General features: G+C 39.1%; 2 protein-coding genes across 2 annotated transcripts; both read left to right on the top strand.

Annotated features, from left to right (window-relative positions):
* Positions 1–4,983: 4,983 nt before the first annotated feature.
* Positions 4,984–21,049, top strand: LOC139783939 (uncharacterized). The gene is made up of 5 exons (XM_071723108.1): positions 4,984–5,949; positions 6,316–6,633; positions 7,135–7,678; positions 8,306–8,950; positions 20,400–21,049. The coding sequence occupies exons 1-5, from the start codon at positions 4,984–4,986 to the stop codon at positions 21,047–21,049; spliced, it is 3,123 nt and encodes a 1,040-aa protein (XP_071579209.1).
* A 223-nt stretch (positions 21,050–21,272) lies between these two features.
* On the top strand, positions 21,273–21,884 carry LOC139783940 (uncharacterized). The gene has a single exon (XM_071723109.1). The coding sequence runs from the start codon at positions 21,273–21,275 to the stop codon at positions 21,882–21,884; it is 612 nt and encodes a 203-aa protein (XP_071579210.1).
* The last annotated feature ends 2,080 nt before the right edge of the window (positions 21,885–23,964 follow it).

The raw sequence follows: 23,964 nt of genomic DNA on the forward strand, positions 1-23,964 counted from the left end.
TAATAGATATAATTTATTATGCCCAAGCAAAGGCTAAAGGGCAAAAAAAAGTAATATAGCAGTTACAATAATATCGCAATTACAATAATATAGCAGTTACAAGATGCAGAGATATAATAAGATATAAACAAAAGCGAAATATAGCGGTCAGAAGTTAGTATGATGTGCATGCTCTCTCTCATAAGGCAAGCAGCAGCAATCTCAATAATATACCCTGTAAAAAACTAAGAACTAACGCAACTTAACTAATAATAAGTACAGTGAAAAAGAATAAGATAAGGAGCAGTATTACTAAAGAGAACTAAATAGTGTATATAAAACTAAGAACTAAGGCGCAGCGCAATTTACGAACTAATAATAAGGAATGAAAGCACTAGAAGTTCTATACCAGAAACAATGTTATCCAATTTCACGTGCAAGCAAGTCTATATGTCCACGAAAGGAATAAGCGTTGAGTTCATCAAAACGTATCCCAGAAGAATTGCATGTTAATTAAGCCGAACGATCAAAGAACAAGGGACGAGCCGAGAGAGAGAGAGAGAGAGAGAGAGAGAGGAGAGAGAGAGAGAGAGAGAGAGAGAGAGAGAGAGAGAGAGAGAGAGAGAGAGAGAGAGAGAGAGAGAGAGAGAGATACTCTTTGCGTGTCTTATTACATATGTCTTCCGGGGCGAAGCCTGGGTAACCAGCTAGTATATATATATGTATATATATTGTAGCTACATTGTATTTTTAAGGACTGTGATTTTAATTCATTCAGTTATGTGATAATATTTAATTCATTTACTCGATTATGTAGCTCTACTAAATTACAGTCCTTTGAATCTGAATCATTTAAACGAAATTGGACAATTTGTTGAATCTAAGTTTATCAGATTTTATCTTTCTTCCTATTTTTATCCGACACTGTATACTTGTCGTAACTTTTCGTTGGATCAAAAGGTTCCCATCTACTTGCTGGAAAAATGTGTTTGTTCCTCTCATACCATGATCTAATGAGAAATAACATAAAAGAGAATTATACAAACTATTCTTTTAATGATAAATACCTAAGTAAAACTTTTCCGGCATGTGATTCCTCGGTTTCGACAGAAGCATCGTGCATAACACGAATATCATCGTGAACGTCAAATGTGAACAGAGGTTCGCTTTTTCCTCGTGCCTAATCGCAATATTACATACATTAAAATAACATGCCAACATTGTGATATTGCTTCATAAGTTTTATCATTTAGTATCTTTATCTTAGTTACAATAAAATCGTAAAACGTATAATGGTGCGGTAATATAAGAAAGATCCTCCTTGACATACATTAACTAATCTGCCATTACTGTTTTAAGCTCGCTAAATTCACGCCTCAGAACTTCTAAACATCTCTGAAGAAGCTGATAGATAGAATTACCTGTATGTGAAAATTTAATTTATGCAGCAGAACATTATATATCACGCCAATGTTACTCCAAAAGTGACACTGAAGTATTTTAATAACTTAAAAATTCTCTAAATTACTGAGACATTCACTTTTCTTCATTATAACACTCCGACGATAGCCAGATCCATCCCAATAACTGAATGTGATCTCAATTTCTTCTTCCTTCAACGCGTTCTGCTTTCTAGCCCATTCTTGCCTCAATTCTTCCTTAAGTTTATTTTCCTCCTCCTCCCTTTCCCTATTTGGCAAGAAACTTGTATCTACATCTGGATTTTTCTTAATCGCGGGGCCATTAAATTGCACATTTTCTGACTGCGGGGATTTTTCGGCATTGTCTTCGTCAGAAGACATCTCAGCTTCATCTTCGTCTTCATCCAGATTAAAAGACAAAGCTTGAATCTGTCGCTTCTGTTTGTTCTTTTCTACCTGCTTTGCCACTAACGCTCTTTCTTTTTCCTGCTTTTGTTCCTTCTATCAAAGCATAAAATACACTTACAAAAACACAAATTACGAGATAATCAGGATCATAAGAAGATCGTAAGAAATTACTTGTAGGTATCAGGATTCGTGAGATGTTCGCTCAATTTAACGGCGGCTTTTCTCTTGCATTCTGCGTGACCGACGGTACATGCCCATTTCGTGGCATCTAGCCTTAGCATCTTTGTGATATCGTCATCATTAGGATTTTCTTCGTATCCTATCTTCTGAAGAAGTCCATCGAAAATTCTTTATATGTATGACTAGATGACATTCAGAGCACTGAGCAGAAATCACACACACACACACACACACACACACACACACACACACACACACACACACACACACACACACACACACACACACACACACACACACACACCCACCCACCCACCCACCCACCCACCCACCCACCCACCCACCCACCCACCCACCCACCCACCCACCCACCCACCACCCACCCACCCACCCACCCACCCACCCACCCACCCACCCACCCACCCACCCACCCACCCACCCACCCACCCACCCACCCACCCACCCACCCACCCACCCACACACACACACACATATATACTACAGAAGTAATACTCACGTAAACGTAAACTACTACAATATAATTCCTATCACATGCACTTAGTCGCGTAAAAGAGTCACGGTGCGGTCTCGCTTCGCGTGTACTTGGCACGAGACACTACCGTGTCTCTTGATATAGGATAATTACATGTAAAACAATTACCTTGAATTAATCGTCGCGTCGCGTAAAGAGTCGCGGTCGATCTCGCTCCGCGCGTATTTAGCGCGAGACACTACCGTGTCTCTTGATAGATTTTATTTTTCAAAGCAAGATATATATATTGGGCATTCTCCGCGTGTCGGAGTCCTCTCCTGCCCATTTCAATTTTTGACATAATTCAACCAACCAGGGCTTAAAATTTTCGTTGAAGTGTCTACTTTTTAATGCCATGTGGCCTTTTGTGAAAATTCAAAATGGCGGACTGATGCAGCGCCGAAAATAAAGAAAGTAAAAAAAAATTAATTGTATATCTTCTAAAAAAATGCAGAAATGTCACTTGATTCGGATGAAACTCGGTACTAGGGGGTTTTCGAGGTCGTTGATTCCGAATCTGGTCAAAATTTGGAAATTCAAAATGGCGGATTAAATATGGCCGCCCGTATGCAGAAATGTCACTTGATTCGGATGAAACTCGGTACTAGGGGGTTTTCGAGGTCGCTGATTCCGAATGTGAAGTCGAAATTTGGAAATTCAAAATGGCGGATTAAATATGGCCGCCCGTAATGCAGAAATGTCACTTGATTAGGATGAAACTCGGTACTAGGGGGTTTTCGAGGTCGCTGATTCCGAATGTGAAGTCGAAATTCGGAAATTCAAGATGGCGGATCCAATATGGCCGACCGAAATGCAGAAATGTCACTTGATTCACGTGAAAAAAACTGTCGCTTCAGTAGCGCCAAAATCTGTCGCTCTGAGACCGACAGGATAGTTTGAATGATTTTATGGTACCTTCTTTAAAAAATACGTGTTCGTAGCTATAAATTCGTATTGAACGACTGAAGAACCACCGGAAAAGCAATTCTGTAAAAGCATGTACGGCTCTCATCGCCTCCTTTCGTGTTATTATTAACTAACTAAACTATCCATTACTTCAAGGAAAAATCGTAATAATAGTTATAACAACCAATGCAAAATTATTGTTAGGGACTTTTGAAGGTCTCTAAATACGAATGTAATATCTAGATCTTAAAAATAATACCGTAAAACTGTTCTAATCATCCTATCGGTGTTACAGCGACAGCTTTTGGCGCTACTTAAGCGACAGTTTTTTTCACGTAAATCAAGTGACATTTCTGCATTCGGTCGGCCATATTGGATCCGCCATCTTGAATTTCCGAATTTCGACTTCACATTCGGAATCAGCGACCTCAAAAACTCCCTAGTACCGAGTTTCATCCGAATCAAGTGACATTTCTGCATTACGGGCGGCCATATTTAATCCGCCATTTTGAATTTCCAAATTTCGACCAGATTCGGAATCAACGACCTCGAAAACCGCCTAGTACCGAGTTTCATCCGAATCAAGTGACATTTCTGCATTTTTTTAGAAGATATACAATTAATTTTTTTTACTTTCTTCATTCTCGGCGCTGCATCAGTCCGCCATTTTGAATTTTCACAAAAGGCCACATGGCATTAAAAAGTAGACACTTCAACGAAAATTTTAAGCCCTGGTTGGTTGAATTATGTCAAAAATTGAAGTGGGCAGGAGAGGACTCCGACACGCGGAGAATGCCCCATATATATTTTCTTTGCAATTGGCGCAATTTAAAGATTTCACATCTTTTTTTGAAATACATATCACTTGGGTTGACTTAGGTAACGCAATTTTGTGAATTATTTTGTTAGGGAGAAATAAAGCTACTACTATTTAGGAGTTTTGGATTTACAACATACATTGCGCGTGTACTTGGCGCCTTTTTTTTACCTTTTTTGAAAAAGGTATATATACATGTATATTTACGGAAGAACGCTGCTTGAAAGCGCGTTTACTATGGTTCCTTTATAACTTATTTTGAATTATACTTGTCTAACAACTTTCAATTCTATGTGTCGCTTCTACCTATATTCACGTGATCAGGCTTAAGACTAAGCTTGTACTTAACAGCAAGTAATGAAAACGTTTGCTAATAATTTATATACTTGTTATGTAGGGTTAAGTTGCCGCGCTAGTTAGGTTGCGATATGCGATACTATCGATATAGTCGTCGAGCGTGAAGGTCGATTCGAGGCATATATGTAAGTGGCGAGCAGACGTGAGCGGCCACGAGGAGGGTTCGATTGCAAAATGGCGAACACTACACACCGCCTTGAGATTCTCGATCTTAATAAAGAAGTCTTGTGATTACTTGAGTGTCGATCCTTCCGAACCTACCTACATATACAACAAATTGGCGACGAGGACGCAGGATTGACGCATTACGGATAACCAAGTAATCGTAATTACCAAGACTGGTACATTTACACAAACACGTGTCTCTCACCACTAATTACATCATGGCGATGGCCAATCCTTCACCGGGCTGTGTGCCGAGTACGTTTAACATCGAGCAGTTCGATCCTTCCACATCACAATGGAATCGTTGGCTGCAGCGTTTTGAAGGCGCCTTGAGCGTTTTCAAGGTTACCGAAGGAAGTAAAGTCGCCTACCTTTTGCACTATATCGGGGCACTATCGTTCGACATGCTGAGCGATCGGTTGGATCCAGAGAATCCTTACGAGCAATCGTACGAACAAATAACTACATTATTGCAAGAATTTTACGAGCCGACACCATTGGAAATCGTGGAAAACTTTCGGTTTCATCAAAGGAAACAGGAGGATGGCGAAACAATACAGCAATTCATCGCTGCATTACACAAGTTAAGTGTTAACTGCAAAATGGGCAGTTACCTAAAAACAGCGTTAAGAAACCAACTGGTGTTTGGGGTCTCCAACAAGCGAATTCAATCCCGACTTTTGGAGGTTAAAGACTTAACCTTCGATAAGGCGTGCCAGATCGCCATCACTATGGAATTATCCGAGAAAGGAGGAGTACAATTACAAGCAAAGAAATCCACGGGGGAGTGCCTACAAGTGGAAAAGAAGAAGATGTTCAAACCGAAGGGACGTCCAGAGAAGAAGCAGCAGAATGTGAAGCCTGAGAGGAAGGGGCAAGCGAGTGCAACCGCGAAAACCTCGAATTCTTTGTACAAAGCTAACGCTTCAAATATTATGTGTTACAGATGCGGCGATAATCATTTTGCGTCAAAATGTACCCTAAGTAAAGAGATAGCTTGTCACTCTTGCGGCAAAAAGGGGCATCTTAATAAGGTGTGCTTCTCCAGGAAGGAAAATGTGCGTGCCATCGAGGACGTGTGTATGGTCGAGCATATTGAAAGACGGGGCAAATTCGAAATTACATTACAAGTAAATCGGAAGCCGGTAACGTTTGAGGTGGACAGTGGAGCCGCCGTAACGCTCGTAAGTCAAAAATTGGCTTGTGCCTTGTTTCCAAACTCGATCATCCATCCTTCTAATTTGCGTTTAGTGACATATTGTAAAACAGAGATGCGTACATGCGGGTTTATGACTGTTACAGTTGTACATTGCGAAAGGAAATTTCAACTAAATATGTATCTTACAGATATTGATAGACCTTCGATTTTAGGTCGCGAATGGATTCATAAATTTTTACAGAACGGCATTAATCTATTGAAACCTACAAGTTCCTTACATTACATTTCTACAAGGATTATTTCGGAAGTTGATTTACTAAAGAATACTTATGATCGTTCTATCCAACACGGTAAAGGTATTACTGGATTACAAGCGAAATTTACATTAAAGGATAATGCGAAACCGATATTCGTTAAGGCAAGGCCAGTACCATTTAAATTGCGTCCATTAGTTGAAAAAGAAATCAATTCATTAGTCGAAGCGGGAATCTTAGTAAAAGTTACAACGTCAGAATGGGCTACACCTGTGGTTCCTGTTTTGAAGAAAAATAATACAGTGCGATTATGTGGTGACTTCAGCGTTACATTAAATCCCAATTTGGTCATTGATAAGCATCCTGTTCCAACCATAGAGGAACTTTTCTCTTCTTTAGCTGGAGGCATTAAGTTTTCAAAAATTGACCTGAAAGATGCATATTTGCAATTGAAAGTACATCCGAATTTTCAACACTTGCTTACGTTGAGTACACATATTGGTCTTTTCAAAAGTACACGTTTATTATACGGAAATGCATCTGCACCAGGCATTTGGCAAAGAGTAATGGAAATGATTTTGAGTGATTTAGAAGGAGTTGTGGTGTTTTTCGATGATATTCGAGTTACAGGTTCTAGTAATAAAGAACATCTTGAGAGATTACAGAAAGTTATTCATCGGTTGTTACAATACAATATACACATTAATTGGGATAAAAGCGAATTTTTTAAGGATAGCATACACTATTGCGGATATATTATTGATAAAAATGGAATTCACAAAAAGCCTAAGAAATTAGAAGCTATTGACAAAATGCCTCGTCCTAGCGAAGTTTCTGAATTACGTGCATTTCTAGGCATGATTAACTATTATGGTCGTTTTATACGTAACTTAAGTTCAATATTACATCCTTTAAATACACTTTTACGAAAGAATACTAAATTCATATGGGGGCAGACTCAAGAGGAAGCCTTTATTACAGCAAAGAAAGAGTTCAAAAACGAGAATTACTTAGTACATTTCAATCCAAAGTTGCCGTTGATCTTGGCTACAGATGCAAGCTCCTATGGTGTAGGTGCAGTTCTGTCGCATCGCTATCCAGATGGTACAGAAAGAGTGATCCTCTATGCTTCTCAAACACTTTCGGATACGCAAAAGAAGTATTCGCAGATAGACAAAGAAGCGTATGCCATAATTTTTGGCATTAAAAAGTTTTACCAATATTTGTACGCTAACGAATTTACATTAATAACGGATCACAGGCCACTAGTTCAAATCTTCAATCCAACAAGAAGTTTACCGATTTGCAGTGCTTTACGAATGCAGCACTATGCGTTATTTCTAAGAGCTTTCAACTACAAAATTGTGTACAGACAATCTAAAGAGCATGGAAATGCCGACTGCTTATCCAGATTACCTATACCAGAGACATCAAATCACGGATTTGATGTGGCCGACGCGTTTGAAATTGAAGTTATAGAAAATTTGCCTATTACAATGAGTGAGCTAATTAAAGAAACTGATTGTGATTCAGATTTGCAAAAAATTAAAAACGCAATCTTATCTGGTGAAACCTTATCTAAAGAAAGTAGGTTTAATATTGAACAGCATGAGTTCAATGTTCAAGCAGGCATTCTTATGCGTGGCCATAGGGTAGTAATTCCTAAGAAACTTCAATCACAAATTCTTAAGGAAATACATGAAGGTCACTTTGGAATAGTTAAAATGAAAAATCTAGCTAGAAGTTGTGTTTGGTGGCCGGGATTAGATAAGGATTTAGAATTATTAACTTACAATTGCCGAAATTGTAATTCATTACGTAATAATCCTAAGGAAGTCGAAAAACATTTATGGGAACCAGCAAGTTGTCCTTTTCAACGTATCCATTTAGATTTCGCAGGTCCATTTTTAGATCATAATTTTTTTATTTTAGTGGACGCGTATTCGAAATGGCCGGAGGTGCATTTAATGCAAGATATCACGGCTAAATCTACTATTCAAGTATGTAGGAAAATTTTTGCAACATTTGGTATTCCTCAAGTTCTAGTGACAGATAACGGTCGTACATTTACTTCTACAGAATTTCAAAATTTCTTAAAGTTAAATAATATCAAATCAAAACTAACAGCACCATACAATCCTGCAACTAACGGGCAGGCAGAAAGATTTGTGCAGACAATGAAAAATGCTTTACAACGCATGAGTACAAGTAAGGAACTAGTACAACTAAACTTGCAAAAGTTTTTACTACAGTACAGGCGAACTCCTCATACAACCACAAATAAGTCGCCATCAGAATTAATGTTTGGACGACAAATTCGTTCACGATTGGATTTCCTAAAACCGCTTAATTTGGAAAAATCCGATATTAATAGTGATAAGTTAGTTATAAGTCTTGTAGTTGGACAAAGAGTTGCATGCAGGGATTACTTAAGTAACCAAAAATGGCGTTTTGGTAGAGTTAAGGAAAAATTAGGGAAACTACATTATTTAATTCATTTGGATGATGGACGAGATTGGAGACGGCATACTAACCAAATTCGTAAAATTGGGGAAGCTACACCGAATAATGAGCAAGATCAAATTGATACAGATTGTGGTCCACCACCTCATGTTGAGGAGGGGGAAGTTGAGGAAAATAGGGAGGCTCCTGTCCAGGAGCAAGAAGTCGAAGACGTTTCGCGGGAACAGTCTTTTTACGAAGATGCCTGTGAACAGCCGCAAGAGCGGCAAGGGCAAGAACAGCAAGGGCAAGAGCAAGAGCAGGTTTTGCGTAGATCAGAGCGTGTGCCTAAGAAGCCAAATTACTTGAAAAATTATTATTTACCTTAAAGTGTTGTTTAATTATCGAAATGTTATTACATGACTTAACCTACAACTATTCAATTTTATTTACTTATTACGTAGTGTACGCGTAGTTTATTTTCATAAGGAAAGGAAGTGTTATGTAGGGTTAAGTTGCCGCGCTAGTTAGGTTGCGATATGCGATACTATCGATATAGTCGTCGAGCGTGAAGGTCGATTCGAGGCATATATGTAAGTGGCGAGCAGACGTGAGCGGCCACGAGGAGGGTTCGATTGCAAAATGGCGAACACTACACACCGCCTTGAGATTCTCGATCTTAATAAAGAAGTCTTGTGATTACTTGAGTGTCGATCCTTCCGAACCTACCTACATATACAATAATACTGATTTTCTTGAGCTCGATGCCGTGTACAGTTGCTATCAAAAGTGGGAGATTCGACAGTGCGAAAGTTTTCTGATATTAATTTCTATCTTCAGTATGCGTATGTTTTGTATTTATTACGTAAAACTTATAGATATACCTTTTGTTCAACATACGCATTTTTTCAATTTGTTAAATCATGGATTGAAGTGGGAAAATTAATGGAAAAAAGTGTATATTTTTTTACTATACGAGCTGTAATGAATACAATTATTAATTTTTTTCAAAAGTAAATTTTGTATAAAGTTTGTTAAATCAATATTTCTTAAAACGTATTTCGCGATAACTCTGTGACATTTATACGAAATGTTTTGAAATTGCATTTGCCGATTTATTAATTAATGTTATATATTTCGTAACGAATTTTCGTTTATACTCAATGTGTTAGAAAGAGAGATTGTATATATATGTCCTAGCATATAAGTATATTCATATATAGAAGCGCGCGGCGCAGTCGGCATTGTTCGGGGGACGTCGGTCACGTGAGCCGACCGTGACTCGGTTGCGATGCGAGCCCGGGCAGAGTGAGGCTGTAGGCGCATGCGCGGGCCGAACATGCTCGATCTCGTCGAAGCGCGAACGGCCATTCGTTACCGAAACGTAGATCAAGTCGCACGTGTATACGATCAGTTAGTAAAACGGATGTTGCATCATCCAAGAGATTTGTTAATCACTTCATCGAAAGGGACATTGTTTTATCCCGCATCCGAGCGAGAAGTTCCACGAAGCACGAGAGCTGGCCGCTCAGTTAATTACACGAAGGAAGGAGGGCCAGTATTCCAGTATATTTCGAAGAAAGGAAGGACGACTATTGCCGTTACTGTTTCAAGCATTCCCTCGTAGCTAATTATTATCAACATTAATAAGAGGGATTCAATTACGGCGCAAGCCAGTCACGCCATCCTTTCAAGGATGTGCCTATCCAGAAGCGACGATTCTGCTGTTTGTGAGGTAAACCAAGAAATCTATCGATGTTTTGCTAGTTGAACAAAGCCTTAGGTAACGTGCGTTACAGTCGGCTTGTATTCAATCTCTCTTACAGAGGCCACGAAATTAGTTTACCTCAAGGAAGGTCATCTTTCGGAAAGAAAGTCCTTCTTATGATAACAAACCTTTCTGGTTTTATAACGAAAAGCTGAGCTCAGTACAAGATACCTTTTCATTTAATTGATTGCAATCAAACAAGTTTGTCAATTCCATTACGAGTCATTTTGATAGTTTGAGAAACACGATTCTTGTGAAAAGTGCACATAAATGTAAAAGAAACTCTGTATTCTATTTTCATATTAGTTAAGTTATTCTTAAACATATTAAGGATTTGTCACGACTATCTATTGCGTTAAAAAGATAACAATCATTACGGTGGTGATCTTGTTTACCATCTCTCGCTTAGAATTATTGAGTCATAATTTCCAACGCTGGAAACTGAATATTTCATACTTTACCATTTCTTTAATTAACTGTCTGATATTTAGTATGTATTCTGTGGGTGATAATTTCAGATGAATGATCCTTTTCATGATATACTTTTCTATGAATAATTATAGTAACCATTTTATGGTACTTTTAAAGGTTTATATGCTTGGATAAGTCTTCTTATAATGACTTAACATTAAAAGATGAAAACGAACAGAACCCTGAAGTGTTTTTAAGAAATACTACCACATTGAAATCAGATAAAGAAAGGGATCATTCACCAACTAATATTTATGTTCTTTTAATGTATCTATTGCGTCACTGATTTATTGTGTGTATGTACATATGTTTTTATCTACTGAAACAAATATTATCTAGCTTATAAGAGAAAATATATGCAATCTCTCTCGAACAAAATAGACTTAAATGGATGTGCCGCTCCCTCCTTAAGATCATTATTTCTTCTTTTGTTTTAATAGAAGTTACACAATCCAACATATTTCTAACACAATGATTAGAAAAAGCTTGCGAGAAAATACAATAAAACGTACTTCTGAGATGCAATCGATCAATATACACTATTTACTATACATGCATTATTTATTACATTTTATTATATTATATTATATTATATTTATATTTTTTATATTTATTATATTATTTTTATATTTATTACAGTTTTATTACAAAATGTAATTTATTTATTTTCTTTGATAAAACATAATTTTATAGACATTATGTGATAACAAAATGACAATTTATTATTTACAATTTTTTAATAACAAGAGGTCCATTAAAAATTAAAAAAAGTTATTTTATCTTCGTTGAAACTGTCATTGATCCTAAAGAAATATCTGAAAATTAACGTATACGCTGAGCGGTCTTTGAATCGTATAAAGTTAATGTGTAACGAATTATTTCAGACAATTATAGTAACAATATTTTATCTATTTAATGACGTTTTTGGTTGAAAGTCGCGATTCGAAAAGCGTACAAAAATTATGTACATGTATTGCAATACTTCGAGTGTCAATATTAGTTGGGGGTATATAAACTTGGAACTCCAGAGTGACTTGTTCCCTTTTTCAATTCTGCAAAAATCGTAAAGTAGTTGTATTTTGAATGAAGAAACCATCATTTTCCTCTTTAAAACTTTCTAAATGTAACAATCGTCGAAGTCAAAATATTGTATTCGATCTCCTTAACCCACATTCCATCAATAAATACTCAGTACATTAATACAATCATCGAAAAGTAAAGAAGAAAATATTTGATTTGAATATTTTGCGTGACAGATAGAAGATTGCAAATTCGACGTCGTGTGTGAATGTATTTTTAACTTGTTTCTTGTTGGATTTGCAACACTTTTGCATTAATTTTGTAACACAAAATTGGTCATTGATAAGTTGCAATAATTTGCATAACTAGTAGAGGGTTGCAAATGTGACTTAATTATATATGATTGTATATAACTGTATATGTATATTTATATTTGATTAGATACAATAATATTACATATTGAATCATATCATATCTGATTACATACGATCACAGTTGATTATATAAGATCATATCGCGCCAAATTTCGGATCTAATTATATATGGCCAATTATATATAATCTTATATAATTATTGTACATAAATTTATTTTTTCTCGGTTGGTTTTTATTTCTTTTTTTTTTACAAAAACGAGCGGGGTTGACGAACCACAAAATTGATATGTTTTTATCAGTGCCATTTACTATCAAATGGCATATAAATTAAGAGCCCGAATACAAATTCGATTTAAAACCGTAACTTGACTGGCTTATATATTATAACTATTATTATATTTAATATTATTATTGCAATTTTCTATATCATACGCGGATATAAATACACATACAGGGTGTCTGGTAATAATCGCCGGACCTCTTGTATGCAAGTAGAGTGAGTTAAACCGAGTAGAAAAGTCTTCTATCATTTTGCGAAATTCGCAATAGGGGAGACCGGGGCTAAAAGGTCAACGGGGTTGAAGCGTCAAATCAAATATCACGGAACCTGTATATTGTGTGAACTCGCTATTAACATTGTAAACGCTGCTTATGGTACCCATGTGACCAACGGAGTTTCGGCAGGTTACCTGCCGTATTATGATTTTTACGAGGGCAAACGTGTTTTCGGAAGGTGAAAGTTACATTTTCTGCGCGTGGAAATTTTGTAATATCTGCAATAATATTTGCTCTCCAAATCTCGAGGTACATGATTATAAAGAGTAATGCATGCTGAACACGAATCCAGTGTAGTTTTTTCATTATCGTTGATGTCTAATATTTCGTGGGCGATCAAACCTGAAACTTGTGTTTGGGGCTAATCGGTCAGTAAACAGTCCAGATGCATTTCCAAGGCATTTCCAGGCTCATTGCATATGGAATATGGATGAGACGGGAATTACAACCGTTCAGACACCGAATAGAGTCATCGGACGTCGAGGAGTGAAACAAGTCGGGCGAGTGACTTCTGCGGAAAGAGGAACCCTCGTAACTATTTTTTAATAATGTTTCGCATAAAAATTATAAATAAATTTTTATATTTTTCTCTTAAACAACAATTATTAAAATGTATCCTATCATTTTTCAGGATTAGATGTACGTATATGTATTGAAAATGCAGTGTGACGTTTAAACCCCGGCATTTTTGAGATTTCAATTTTTCCACCGTTGTCGTTTTTGCTCTATACCGGTTAAACAAAGCGACGTAGACAAAAATTTCCTATATAAATTTTGTAGCTAAAGGTTCACTCTTTACAGTGGTATACCACATTTAACTAAAATTATTTATTTTGTTGTTAAAAATCGGCACCAAAAAAAAACTGACCTTTTAGTCCCGGTCTCCCCTACTTATTGAGAAATTAATTGAAAAAGATCGGCCAATCCACGCGAGTAGAAGCCGGCGCGGCCAGAAGAGACGTCCCGCATTCCCACCGTAACCCCCGTACTAGGCGCGCGGCGAAGCAGTGGAAGGGACGCTGCCGCTGGCTTGCGAGCGGCGCGTAAAGCTCCTTGCACAATAGCTTTGTCGGCAACTTTATCGTTGTCGCTATCGCTATCGCTATCGCCTATTGTGCAAGGGGCTTAACGCTAAAGCTCCGCGTCGAATTATTCTCTCTCTCTCGCGCGCGCGTACGAAATAAAAAATATTATGCTGTCAGAATAAAACGCCATTTACGGTCCGAGCTTGGATCTTACAATTAGTAGCCTAATAATAATATTTTTTGTGTATTACACATAATTTTTTCTCCAACAATTTAGTAGACTGCGCGCCGACTAAATTGTCTGCAGACTTGCAACACAACAGCTCCCGTTGGAGTAGTAAAATCCTCTCCCTCCCCGTAATTAAATTGATTTGATTTAACTATTACTACGTTTACGCGAGCGTTACTTTTGTAGTAACTTACGATAATTCCTTCTCGTAAACGGGATTTTGTAGTAACTTACGATAATTTACTTCGCGTAAACGTAGTATGTGACGCTAAGCATCTAAATAACTGTAAAGAATTTATTGCGAAAAATTTTATGTAGTGCACAAAAAATATTATTAGGCTACTAACAATAAGATCCAAACTCGGACCGTAAATGGCATTTTATTCTAATTTGATTATGCTGTCATTTCCTCGCCACCTTGCGGTATACAGCACGGCGCATTTTTTTTTAAGTGGTATCCCCAGTATATATGGGTCTAATCCACTCTTATAAAATTTAATGCAACAATTGTTCGAAGTGCCTCCCTCGTTCTTGTAAACAAAGTTCGGCCCTTCGAGTAATATTGCGCGTCGCGCGATACGCCATTTCTGGCGTGATGGTATTAAAAGCTGCGAGAATTGCTTCTCGTACTTCAGCTTCTGTACCATCACGCCTGTGCTCGATTACGGCTTTAATGTGGCCCCACACGAAATAATCCAGCACATTAAGATCTGGCGATCGCGGCGGCCAGATGATTGGGCCACCTCGACCCACCCATCTGTCCGGATAATGCGCGTTTAAAAATTCGCGTACTTGCCGAGAGAAATGTGCAGGAGCCCCGTCGTGTAACTGTCGAATAACTGTTTCCCAATTTGATTAGTTAATAAAAATAAACATATTAATAATAGATTAAAAGAACTTAGTAACCGGAGTAACACATCCAATACTAATAATGTCACCAATAATTTCCACGACATTAAAAAATACATTAAAATCCCTTATGTCAAAGGCCATAGCGATAATATTTGTCATATTTTGCGAAGCATTAATTTCGACGTCCTTTACACTGTTCTGAAAAAACTCGATTTTATCACAAAAAGAGGAAAGGATGTGCTTGATAATGTTAGGAAGACCGAGATTGTGTATAAGATCAATTGCAACGATTGTAATACCTCTTACATAGGACAAAACAAGAGACACTTAGAGACGCGTATTAATGAACATCGTTCAGATATTAAGAAACATGAGAATAGCCAATCAGTGGTAAGCAGACACCGTCTTTCAAACGGGTACGATTTTAATTGGGCTGAGCCAGAAGTGCTACACAGTGAAGACCACTATAGAAAAAGAGAGATAGCCGAGATGTTTTTTTATTAAGAAATACGATGACACGGTGAATATGCAAAAAGATACGGAAAATTTAAATGTATTATATGATGCGGTGATTGCTGCTATGTAGTGTCTGTCTTTATTTATTTCCACATGTCTTTATTTATTTCACATGTTATTTATTTCTATATGTCTTTATTTATTTCACACATTTGTAAATTTTGCTAGTAGTCTTTATTTATTACCTTTATTTATTTAACATGTTATTTATTTCTATATATCTTTATTTATTTCACACATTGTTATTGCAAATTAATGTCATTGCTGGTATTGTTTGAAATAGGTACTGCAAGATTAATATTGTTAATATTGTTTACCATACATCGCTGTCTCAATAATTTATCTCTTTAGTCGCCAGTGTCTGTTTTGAAATCACGGTGATTACTTGCTACCTTGCTAAATGCTGAAATATCTGACGTCCACTATGGCGGTCGGCAACTTTCTTCACTACATAAAATTAGGAAGGCTTGTTGACTCATATTAGGGGAGACCGGGGCGGAGTCGTCACCGGGGCGGAGTCGCCACTACAATTATCTCGAAATCTGCATGTTGTGTGAACTCACCATTAATATTGTAAACACTACTTATGGTGCCCATGTGACCAACGGAGTTTAGTGAGATTATATGCCATGTTGTGATTTTCATTAAGACAAACGTGTTTTCGGAGGTCAAAAGTAAAATTTTTTGCGCGTCGAAAATTTTAAATATTTTAAATATTTAATAATAAGAGAAATAGGATCGTAACAATATACAATCAATTAGAATCAAAAGCCATGCGATCCAAGCCTAGGTCTTTGACGGCCTTTTATTTTAAATATTATTTTCTCTCCGAATCTCGAGATAAGTGATTCTGAAGAGTAATGCATGCTGAATACGAATCTAGTGAAATTTTTTTATTTTCTAATATTTCATGAGCGATCAAACATAAAATCTGTGTCCAAGGCGAAGTCGTCACCAAGCCATATCATGGAGGCTTCGGGCGAAAATCAATGTCAAAGAAGCAGCAGTGGTCGGATTCCGGCGAGGACTTGGATAATATGTGCTGCGTGTGCTCAGAGATGACAGAATAAAGCTGACGAGAAACAGTATGTACATTTCGTGCGAGCGTAGGGCACATAAGTGTGTGGGCTTTTCTTGTAATTATTTTCTGCCATCGTGTTTTTAATTAATGTTTCCATTTTTTTATTAAAAAATAATTAATAAAATGTATCTTATCATTTTTCATGATCGGAATTATGAATTTTTATTTAAAATTCAGTCCGAGAATGGAGTGACGACTCCGCCCCGGCAATTTTGACATTTAAATTTCTGCACCTTTGTCGTTTTTGCACCTTTTTCACTCTATACCAGTTGAACAAAGCGACGTAGACCAAAAATGTCCTTATAAATTTTATAGCCAAGAGTTCACTCTTTACAACGGTACACCACATTTTACTAAAATTATTTGTTGTTAAAAATCAGCACCGAAGAAATAGTGACGACTCTTCGCCACTGTCTCCCCTATTTTATTTTTTGACACGTGACTTTTATCGATGTAACCTAGGTATTTTCTATTCATTATCATTTTGGTTTATCACTCAGGTTGACCATGACTCGTAATACATGTTTTTACTTATTGTATGTGTGATTTACAGATTTATACTTGAGAAGGACCAAAAATAGTGGTCGAAAGGTCGTATTTGTAATTAATAAATTTGGCCAGTCTGGTCGACTTAAAGAATTCTTTCTTTCAATTATTTACTGGCGAAGATGAGCTTATTGACTTTATTAAATTTAATTGAACAAAGTTACGAAGTGTTGATTTTCTTTGACTCCTCGCGGAACGACGAACCCTAGTGTCGACCCTTAGAGTCCTAGATAATAGAGAAGCGACATTGAAGGGAATGGTCTGATTGGCTAACTAAATCACGGTTCAGCGACATATTATTTCTTACTACGGTAAAATAAATAAGATTTAATGTTTACAAATATATTCAGATATAGACGGTCTGTTTCTTGCAAACACATTAGAGAAATAGAGACAAGCTCCGCTATAATCTCAATATATGGCTGTAAACACCCAAAATATACTTTACATATCATCTTGCTCTAACCTGTTTTTACGTCTTCTACCCAGATTCTGCTATCAAATGTGAAGAAACAAGAGGGTGACTTTTCGATATATATCACAATAATTGCACCTATCGATTTCAATGTCGCTTCTCTGTTATCTAGGACTCTATCGACCCTGAGCAACTACTCTGCGGTATGGCACAACAAGCGCAATAACAGATCTAATATTATGCTAAGGTTATAATACTAGGCATCATTTGTTAGAGAATCGTCTCAAAAAAGTTTGTTAGAAACTTTTAATTCTAGGCAATTGCGGCACGTAACAGCGTTTGACGGCTTGTTGACAAAATGCGAGCGGCAAAAAAAGAAATAATTAATAGGCGTCAACACTTGGGTCAAAAGTTAATGTCGGGTCGGTCAGTAGTGGTCAACCAGTAGTAATAGTATGATCCAAAGAAATGTGTCCTCCCGCTGATTGTAATTGAATCTACCTATTATTTATTATATATCCATAAAAATATAAAAAGCAACATCCTTACCCCTGCGTAGTAACGTAACGACAAAGTTGGAAGAATACCATTGATACGAATAACTTCGGGCTTCTGCGATCTGAATATAATTTGAATGATTTTTTTCTGCATGTTCACGCTTCCCTGAAACCATTGCGACTCATACGCTCCCAGACAAATTTTATTACTCTATAAAAAGAAATAACATGTTATTTTGTAGCTCGTATCTAAAATTATAATTGACGAAGAATATGTTACCGTATGCATTAAATTATCAGCTGACAAAGCGCACATAAAAAGCTCCACACTGGCACTGAATACTACGATGGAATATTGGATCTTGATTATTATTGGTTGCTCCTATTCAAAATATATATTTTTTATTAGTATTTAATATAACACTAACCTTTTAATTTAATGGACTATATTTAACAATTATTTACAATATTATGTGATATATTCTGACTCACAATCAGATAAACAATATAATTGGAATTTTTCTACTTTTTATCACTTCCAAAGTAAGAAACTATTCTTAATTTTTCTGTCGACATAGGTACCCGGGTACTTATTTAAATTACACGTTAAAAATTTTGAGTAAGTCTCAATTGCGCATATTACCAATCGGACACGACGATATTTTCTGATCGGACACATTCCCGATTGAACACAGTCCCGATCAAACATATTGCCGATCAGGCACAATCCCGATTAGACATTACCGTACAATAATAGATCTCACAGTAAACAACGGGCGGTATGAGACAGACATCGCTTTGTGTGGAAAGTTGAAAACCCATGTTTTTTTAAATGTTTATTAAAATGGAGTTTGTTAGTATATATGAGTAGGGCGGCAGTGTGGTCTAGTGGTAGAGCGCCAGACTCGTAATCTGAGGAACCACTCGAACCAGGTTCGAGTCCACTAGAGCCATGTAAACATGGAATGTTTTTCCGAAGCTGCGCTCCTCCGTGCAAGATAGGCTCTTGTGCGGAGCAAACTGGGCTCAGTCTTTCGGAAAGAGACGTTAAGCCGTTGGTCCAAAGGGTTAAAGTGAGAGGAGAAAGGGTAGTAGTGTAAAGGTTTGGGTAACGTTCCTTATAAAAACGACTTGCAAACCCTGCGGGGATAAGCAATAAAGATAGTTTATGAGTAGTATATATGAGTATATATCAGTATCAGTATATATCAGTAGTATAGGGGAGATCGGGGCTATCTGTCTACGGGGGCTATGTGTCCACAGTACTGCTATCTCAAGTTTTAAGAAACAGATGTCTCTACCATTGTAACAAGTAGTTGAAAAATACCCTACGTAAGATATTTAAATGTTGTTTGTTTTCTTGCGATGCCTCTCGCAGACGCTATAGGGGAGACCGGGGTTATATGTGTCCACACTTTACGCTTTTTTCAAGTTTACTAAAAAACTAATAAAGATATTTGGCTAAAATTTTAATGGTATAACCTTTCAACCTTGCTATTAAAAAAAAAACATAATTAGAATCGTTGATCTTTTAACATTTTAAAGAGGCGAATGTTTTAAGTGGACAAGTCAAGCGTAGACAGATAGCCCCATATGCGGGGCTATCTGTCCACATTCGAGGGGCTATCTGTCCACATAATAAAAAACACATTATTTTTATTAATTTTTATACTTATTTATAATATTATTTATTATTAATATATAATATTGAAAAAACTGTCTAGTCGTTGAAGTCAGAGAAGTAGTAGGCACTTTGTGTAGATTTTTTTACAAGTTTCCTGCTGACTTTTCTTTATATACGGTGGCATCAAACTGATTTTGAGTCCGTTGCAAAATCAATGTGATGAGTTACTTTTGTCCTCTTAATTCCTTAATCTTTTTTTTTTATTTGAGGCCTTTACTTTATCCTCGGCAGCGTTTGAAATAGAAAATACTCAATAATTTAAGACAAACTCATATATTTAACTAGACGTGTATTTTTTAAATAAAAATGTGGTGACGATTTTTGAATCGCAGGATCAAGTAGTTGCTCGTAGGTCACTTTTTTACAGTAGCGAGTGAGAGCCCGAACATTTATTCCAAAGTCTAACGCTGTTTTTACGAAAAGATTCTCGCTCAATTTTTATTCTTTTAATCGCTCTAAATATAATTTTATTGGATATGTCTACCTTATCCGTTGTGGCGGCTATGAGCGCCCCAACAGACGGCGGCTTAACCGTCACACTGAGCGCATACGAGCGCGATCCTGCCAAGCAACAACCTGTTGTACGCGCCCTGCCGGGAGCGAGCGCGCCAGCGGCACGGCAGCCGGCCGCGCGCGATGAGCACGTGCTACCAGCATGAAGAAGAGCACAACAAGCTTTCACCGATAGACGGCTGAGCCTTCTCGTATTCAATATTCAACGAGGACGTGTATATAAGACCGCACAGGGAAGGCCCTTTTAGCATTCAAGGCTCACATACTTCCTCTAGAAGTACTGAGAGTGATAGTCTTTTTGGATAACCGACGTATCGAGCTGCCACCGCGGAAAGTGGTGACATCGACCAATCCACGCTCATCGCTGCCACCAAAATATCCGGCACAGCAACAGGACCCGCATCCTGTGACGTGGAGGTTGATACCGTTGGACCTACCCCCGGTACGCTACACTCGACCACCGAAGGAGCTGATAACTCGCTGGGACGTACGAGTACGGAGATCGACGTCTCCTCGCTGGACGGTGCCGACGCTCCTGTCGCCTCTGCCGCCCTCTCCAGGGGACAAGACCGACCAGGGGATACAAACCATTCCACCGGCACGTGTACATAGAGGCACACAGTACCTACCACGCTGTGCGGACTACGAGTCGCAGACAGACAGCGACTGGGAGACCAGCGACCTCTCCAGCGAGAGGGCCACACAGACGGACCCTCCGAAACCACGGACCTCTCGGCATACGCAGACCGAGGAGCCTGAGCGTCCCTTTACGCCACCGGGAACACCGCCGGCCTGGAGACGACTGAACCGGTGGGGCCAACAGCCACTCCACCGGACGCAGGCACAGCCCTCCATCACCTGGAGTGAGCGGCCATCGCCGTAGCGCGGTACAATCGGCCCTTTTCAGGGCTACATAAACTATTGTAAATACTTAGATATAAGAATAAACGTAAATATAGTGTACAGCATAAACGCACAACTCATATCTTCACGACTATACTGCGCCTCTTGAAATCCTACTAGCGAATATACTACAGCGAGCGAAATAAGTGGCCACAGCGCCATAACTGGTGACCCCGACGTAGAACGGAAAAACGGAGAACAAGATGGCGACACCAAAGCCTTCAGAGAGGGATAACCCCCACCAAGCCAAAGAGGAGCTACATATAAACCGTGTGGGATTGAGGATGCCACCATTCTGGCCAGAGGAACCGGAGCTGTGGTTCGCTCAACTGGAGAGCCAGTTCATCATATGCGGAATCACGCAAGACACAACACGATATGCGTACGCGCTGTCACAGATAGACACGAGATTCGCCAAGGAAATAAAAGACGTTGTCACGTCTCCACCAGCGGAGGATAAATATGGGACGCTGAAACGGATGCTCATACAGCGACTATCAGCATCTCAGGAGCAACGGACGCGACAATTATTGGAGCACGAGGAACTCGGCGACAGGAAGCCATCACAATTCCTACGCCACCTACAAGGCCTAGCAGGCACCGCTGTGCCAAATAGCCTACTCCGAACACTCTGGCTCGGAAGATTGCCAGCTCAGATGCAGGTCATCCTTGTGACACGCCAAAGAAACCGATTAGAGGAGGTCGCAGAACAAGCCGACCGCATACACGAAGTCAATGACCGCGCAATCGCCGCGACAGTAGAGCCAGCAAGCACAGAGAGAGAGCATCCCTGGAAACACAGATCCAGGCGCTAACCAAACAGGTAGCAGCCCTAAAGACACAATTCTCCAAGGAAAAGAAGCGGTGGAGAGATGACCGGTCCCGCAGCAGAGAACAAAACCGCAGCCGCAGTCGCAGCCGCAATCGTAGCCACACCAGAGGATTCACAACAGAGCACTGCTTCTATCACAGAATCTTCAAAGACAAGGCACGAAAATCAGAGAAACCGTGTACCTACAAACAAACTAAGACGGAAAACACAGAGGGCAGTTGTTGATGGCGGCCAACGATGACAGCCCACGACCATGCCGCCTCTTCCTGACTGACCGGAAGACCAAAATACGGTACTTGATAGACACCGGGTCAGACGTAAGCGTCTACCCACACCACCGGAATAAGAGAGGCCGAAAAGAGAAATGCGAACTCTACGCAGCTAATGGGTCCACAATAGCGACCTACAGAAGCACGAGCTTTCAACCCGACTTTGGACTACGCCGAGAATTTCCATGGAGATTCATTATTGCGGACGTCACAACACCAATCATAGGCTCCGATTTCTTGGCACACTACTACCTGCTACCCGACGTCAGGAGAGGATGCCTGGTCGACGGACAAACAGGCCTATGCGCAAAAGGGCGCACCAGGGAATAGCCTACCACATCAGTAAAAGCGATAAACGAGGAATCACCCTACCATCGCATACTGAAGGAATTTTCCGAGATAACGCGACAAACAGGAGCACCAAAAGGCACGCATAACACTGTGCACTATATAAATACCACGCCGGGCCCGCCGGAGGCCTGCCGACCAAGACGCCTGGCGCCGGACAAACTGAAAGCGGCAAAAATAGAATTTGACCTACTGCAACGGGAAGGAATAATCCGGCCCTTAAAGAGTCCATGGGCAGCATTACTGCATATGGTATCACATATCGAAGATTTCTCAGTCTCTCCACGGGAAGACCATTTTCTCCACGATAGACTTGGTCAGGGCGTACAATCAAATACCAATCAATCCGGAGGACATACCGAAAACGGCCATCATCACACCATTCGGCCTATACGAATACATATACATGCCGTTCGGCCTAAGAAACGCAGCACAAACATTCCAACGTTTCATCAACGAGGACTATTGCAAGGACTAGATTTCTGCTATGCCTACATCGATGACATATTGATAGCTTCCACGAACGAGGAAGAGCATAAGCGCCACCTGAGGGAAGTATTCAGACGCCTGCAACAATACGGGATACGACTAAATCCAGCCAAATGTACCTTCGGGATACCAGAAGTACGATTCCTGGGATACCTCGTCTCGAAGAATGGGACGCGACCACTCCCAGAAAAGGTAGAGGCAATACAGAACTTCCGGAAACCCGAGACCGTAAAACAACTTCGACGATTCCTCGGCACGATCAATTTCTATCGCCGATTCGTACCAGACGCAGCAAAAGAACAAGCAACTCTGAATGACGTACTCGCCGGAAAACAAAAGAAAGGAAAAACGCCGGTCGCATGGACACCAGAACTAGAAGACGCCTTCGAGCATTGCAAGAGGAGCCTTACCCAGGCGACACTTCTAGCCCATCCACAACCCAATCCTCCGCTGACTCTGACAACAAACGCTTCTGACACCGCCATAGGAGCGGTCATACACCAGCTGGTGGAAGAACAAGCGCAACCACTAGCGTTTTTCAGCAAGAAGTTGTCGAAAGCGCAAACGAAGTACAGCCCATACGACAGGGAACTGATGGCAATATATGCGGCAATAAAACACTTCCAACTAGAGATGGGCGATGTTGCCACGATTAATCGGTGTACGATGGTTTTTTATACAATTAATCAATTTTTTGGTCGATGTCTTTTATTTCGATTGATTGATTATTCGATGTGTTTAGGTTAGATTAATTGATTGTTCGATGTTAAAATTCACATAATCGATTCTTGACATCGAACTATGACCGGTAGCCGGTATATTATCAATACACTAGAACTACGAGAGAGAGAGGCGTTAACGCCGCCAACAAGTCACGTGACAACGTCCTCTCAGTCCTCTGATTGGCTAAGATAATAATAGCTCCTATAAGCAAATTTTGATTGACTGGCGTAAATC

The sequence above is a fragment of the Temnothorax nylanderi genome, unplaced genomic scaffold (assembly GCF_030848795.1).
Source record: "Temnothorax nylanderi isolate EJ_2023f unplaced genomic scaffold, tnyl_v1.0 TNYL_tig0562_pilon, whole genome shotgun sequence".
NCBI lineage: Eukaryota > Metazoa > Arthropoda > Insecta > Hymenoptera > Formicidae > Temnothorax > Temnothorax nylanderi.

What these genes read in the sequence shown, in the direction of transcription:
- LOC139783939 (XM_071723108.1), top strand. Translation starts at nt 4,984, where the DNA reads ATGGCGATGGCCAATCCTTCACCGGGCTGTGTGCCGAGTACGTTTAAC. An exon ending in GTGGAGCCGCCGTAACGCTC is followed by an intron (nt 5,950 to 6,315) that starts GTAAGTCAAAAA and finishes TTTACATTAAAG; the next exon opens with GATAATGCGAAACCGATATT. An exon ending in AGAGCAAGAGCAGGTTTTGC is followed by an intron (nt 8,951 to 20,399) that starts GTAGATCAGAGC and finishes AAGACCGCACAG; the next exon opens with GGAAGGCCCTTTTAGCATTC.
- LOC139783940 (XM_071723109.1), top strand. Translation starts at nt 21,273, where the DNA reads ATGGCGACACCAAAGCCTTCAGAGAGGGATAACCCCCACCAAGCCAAA.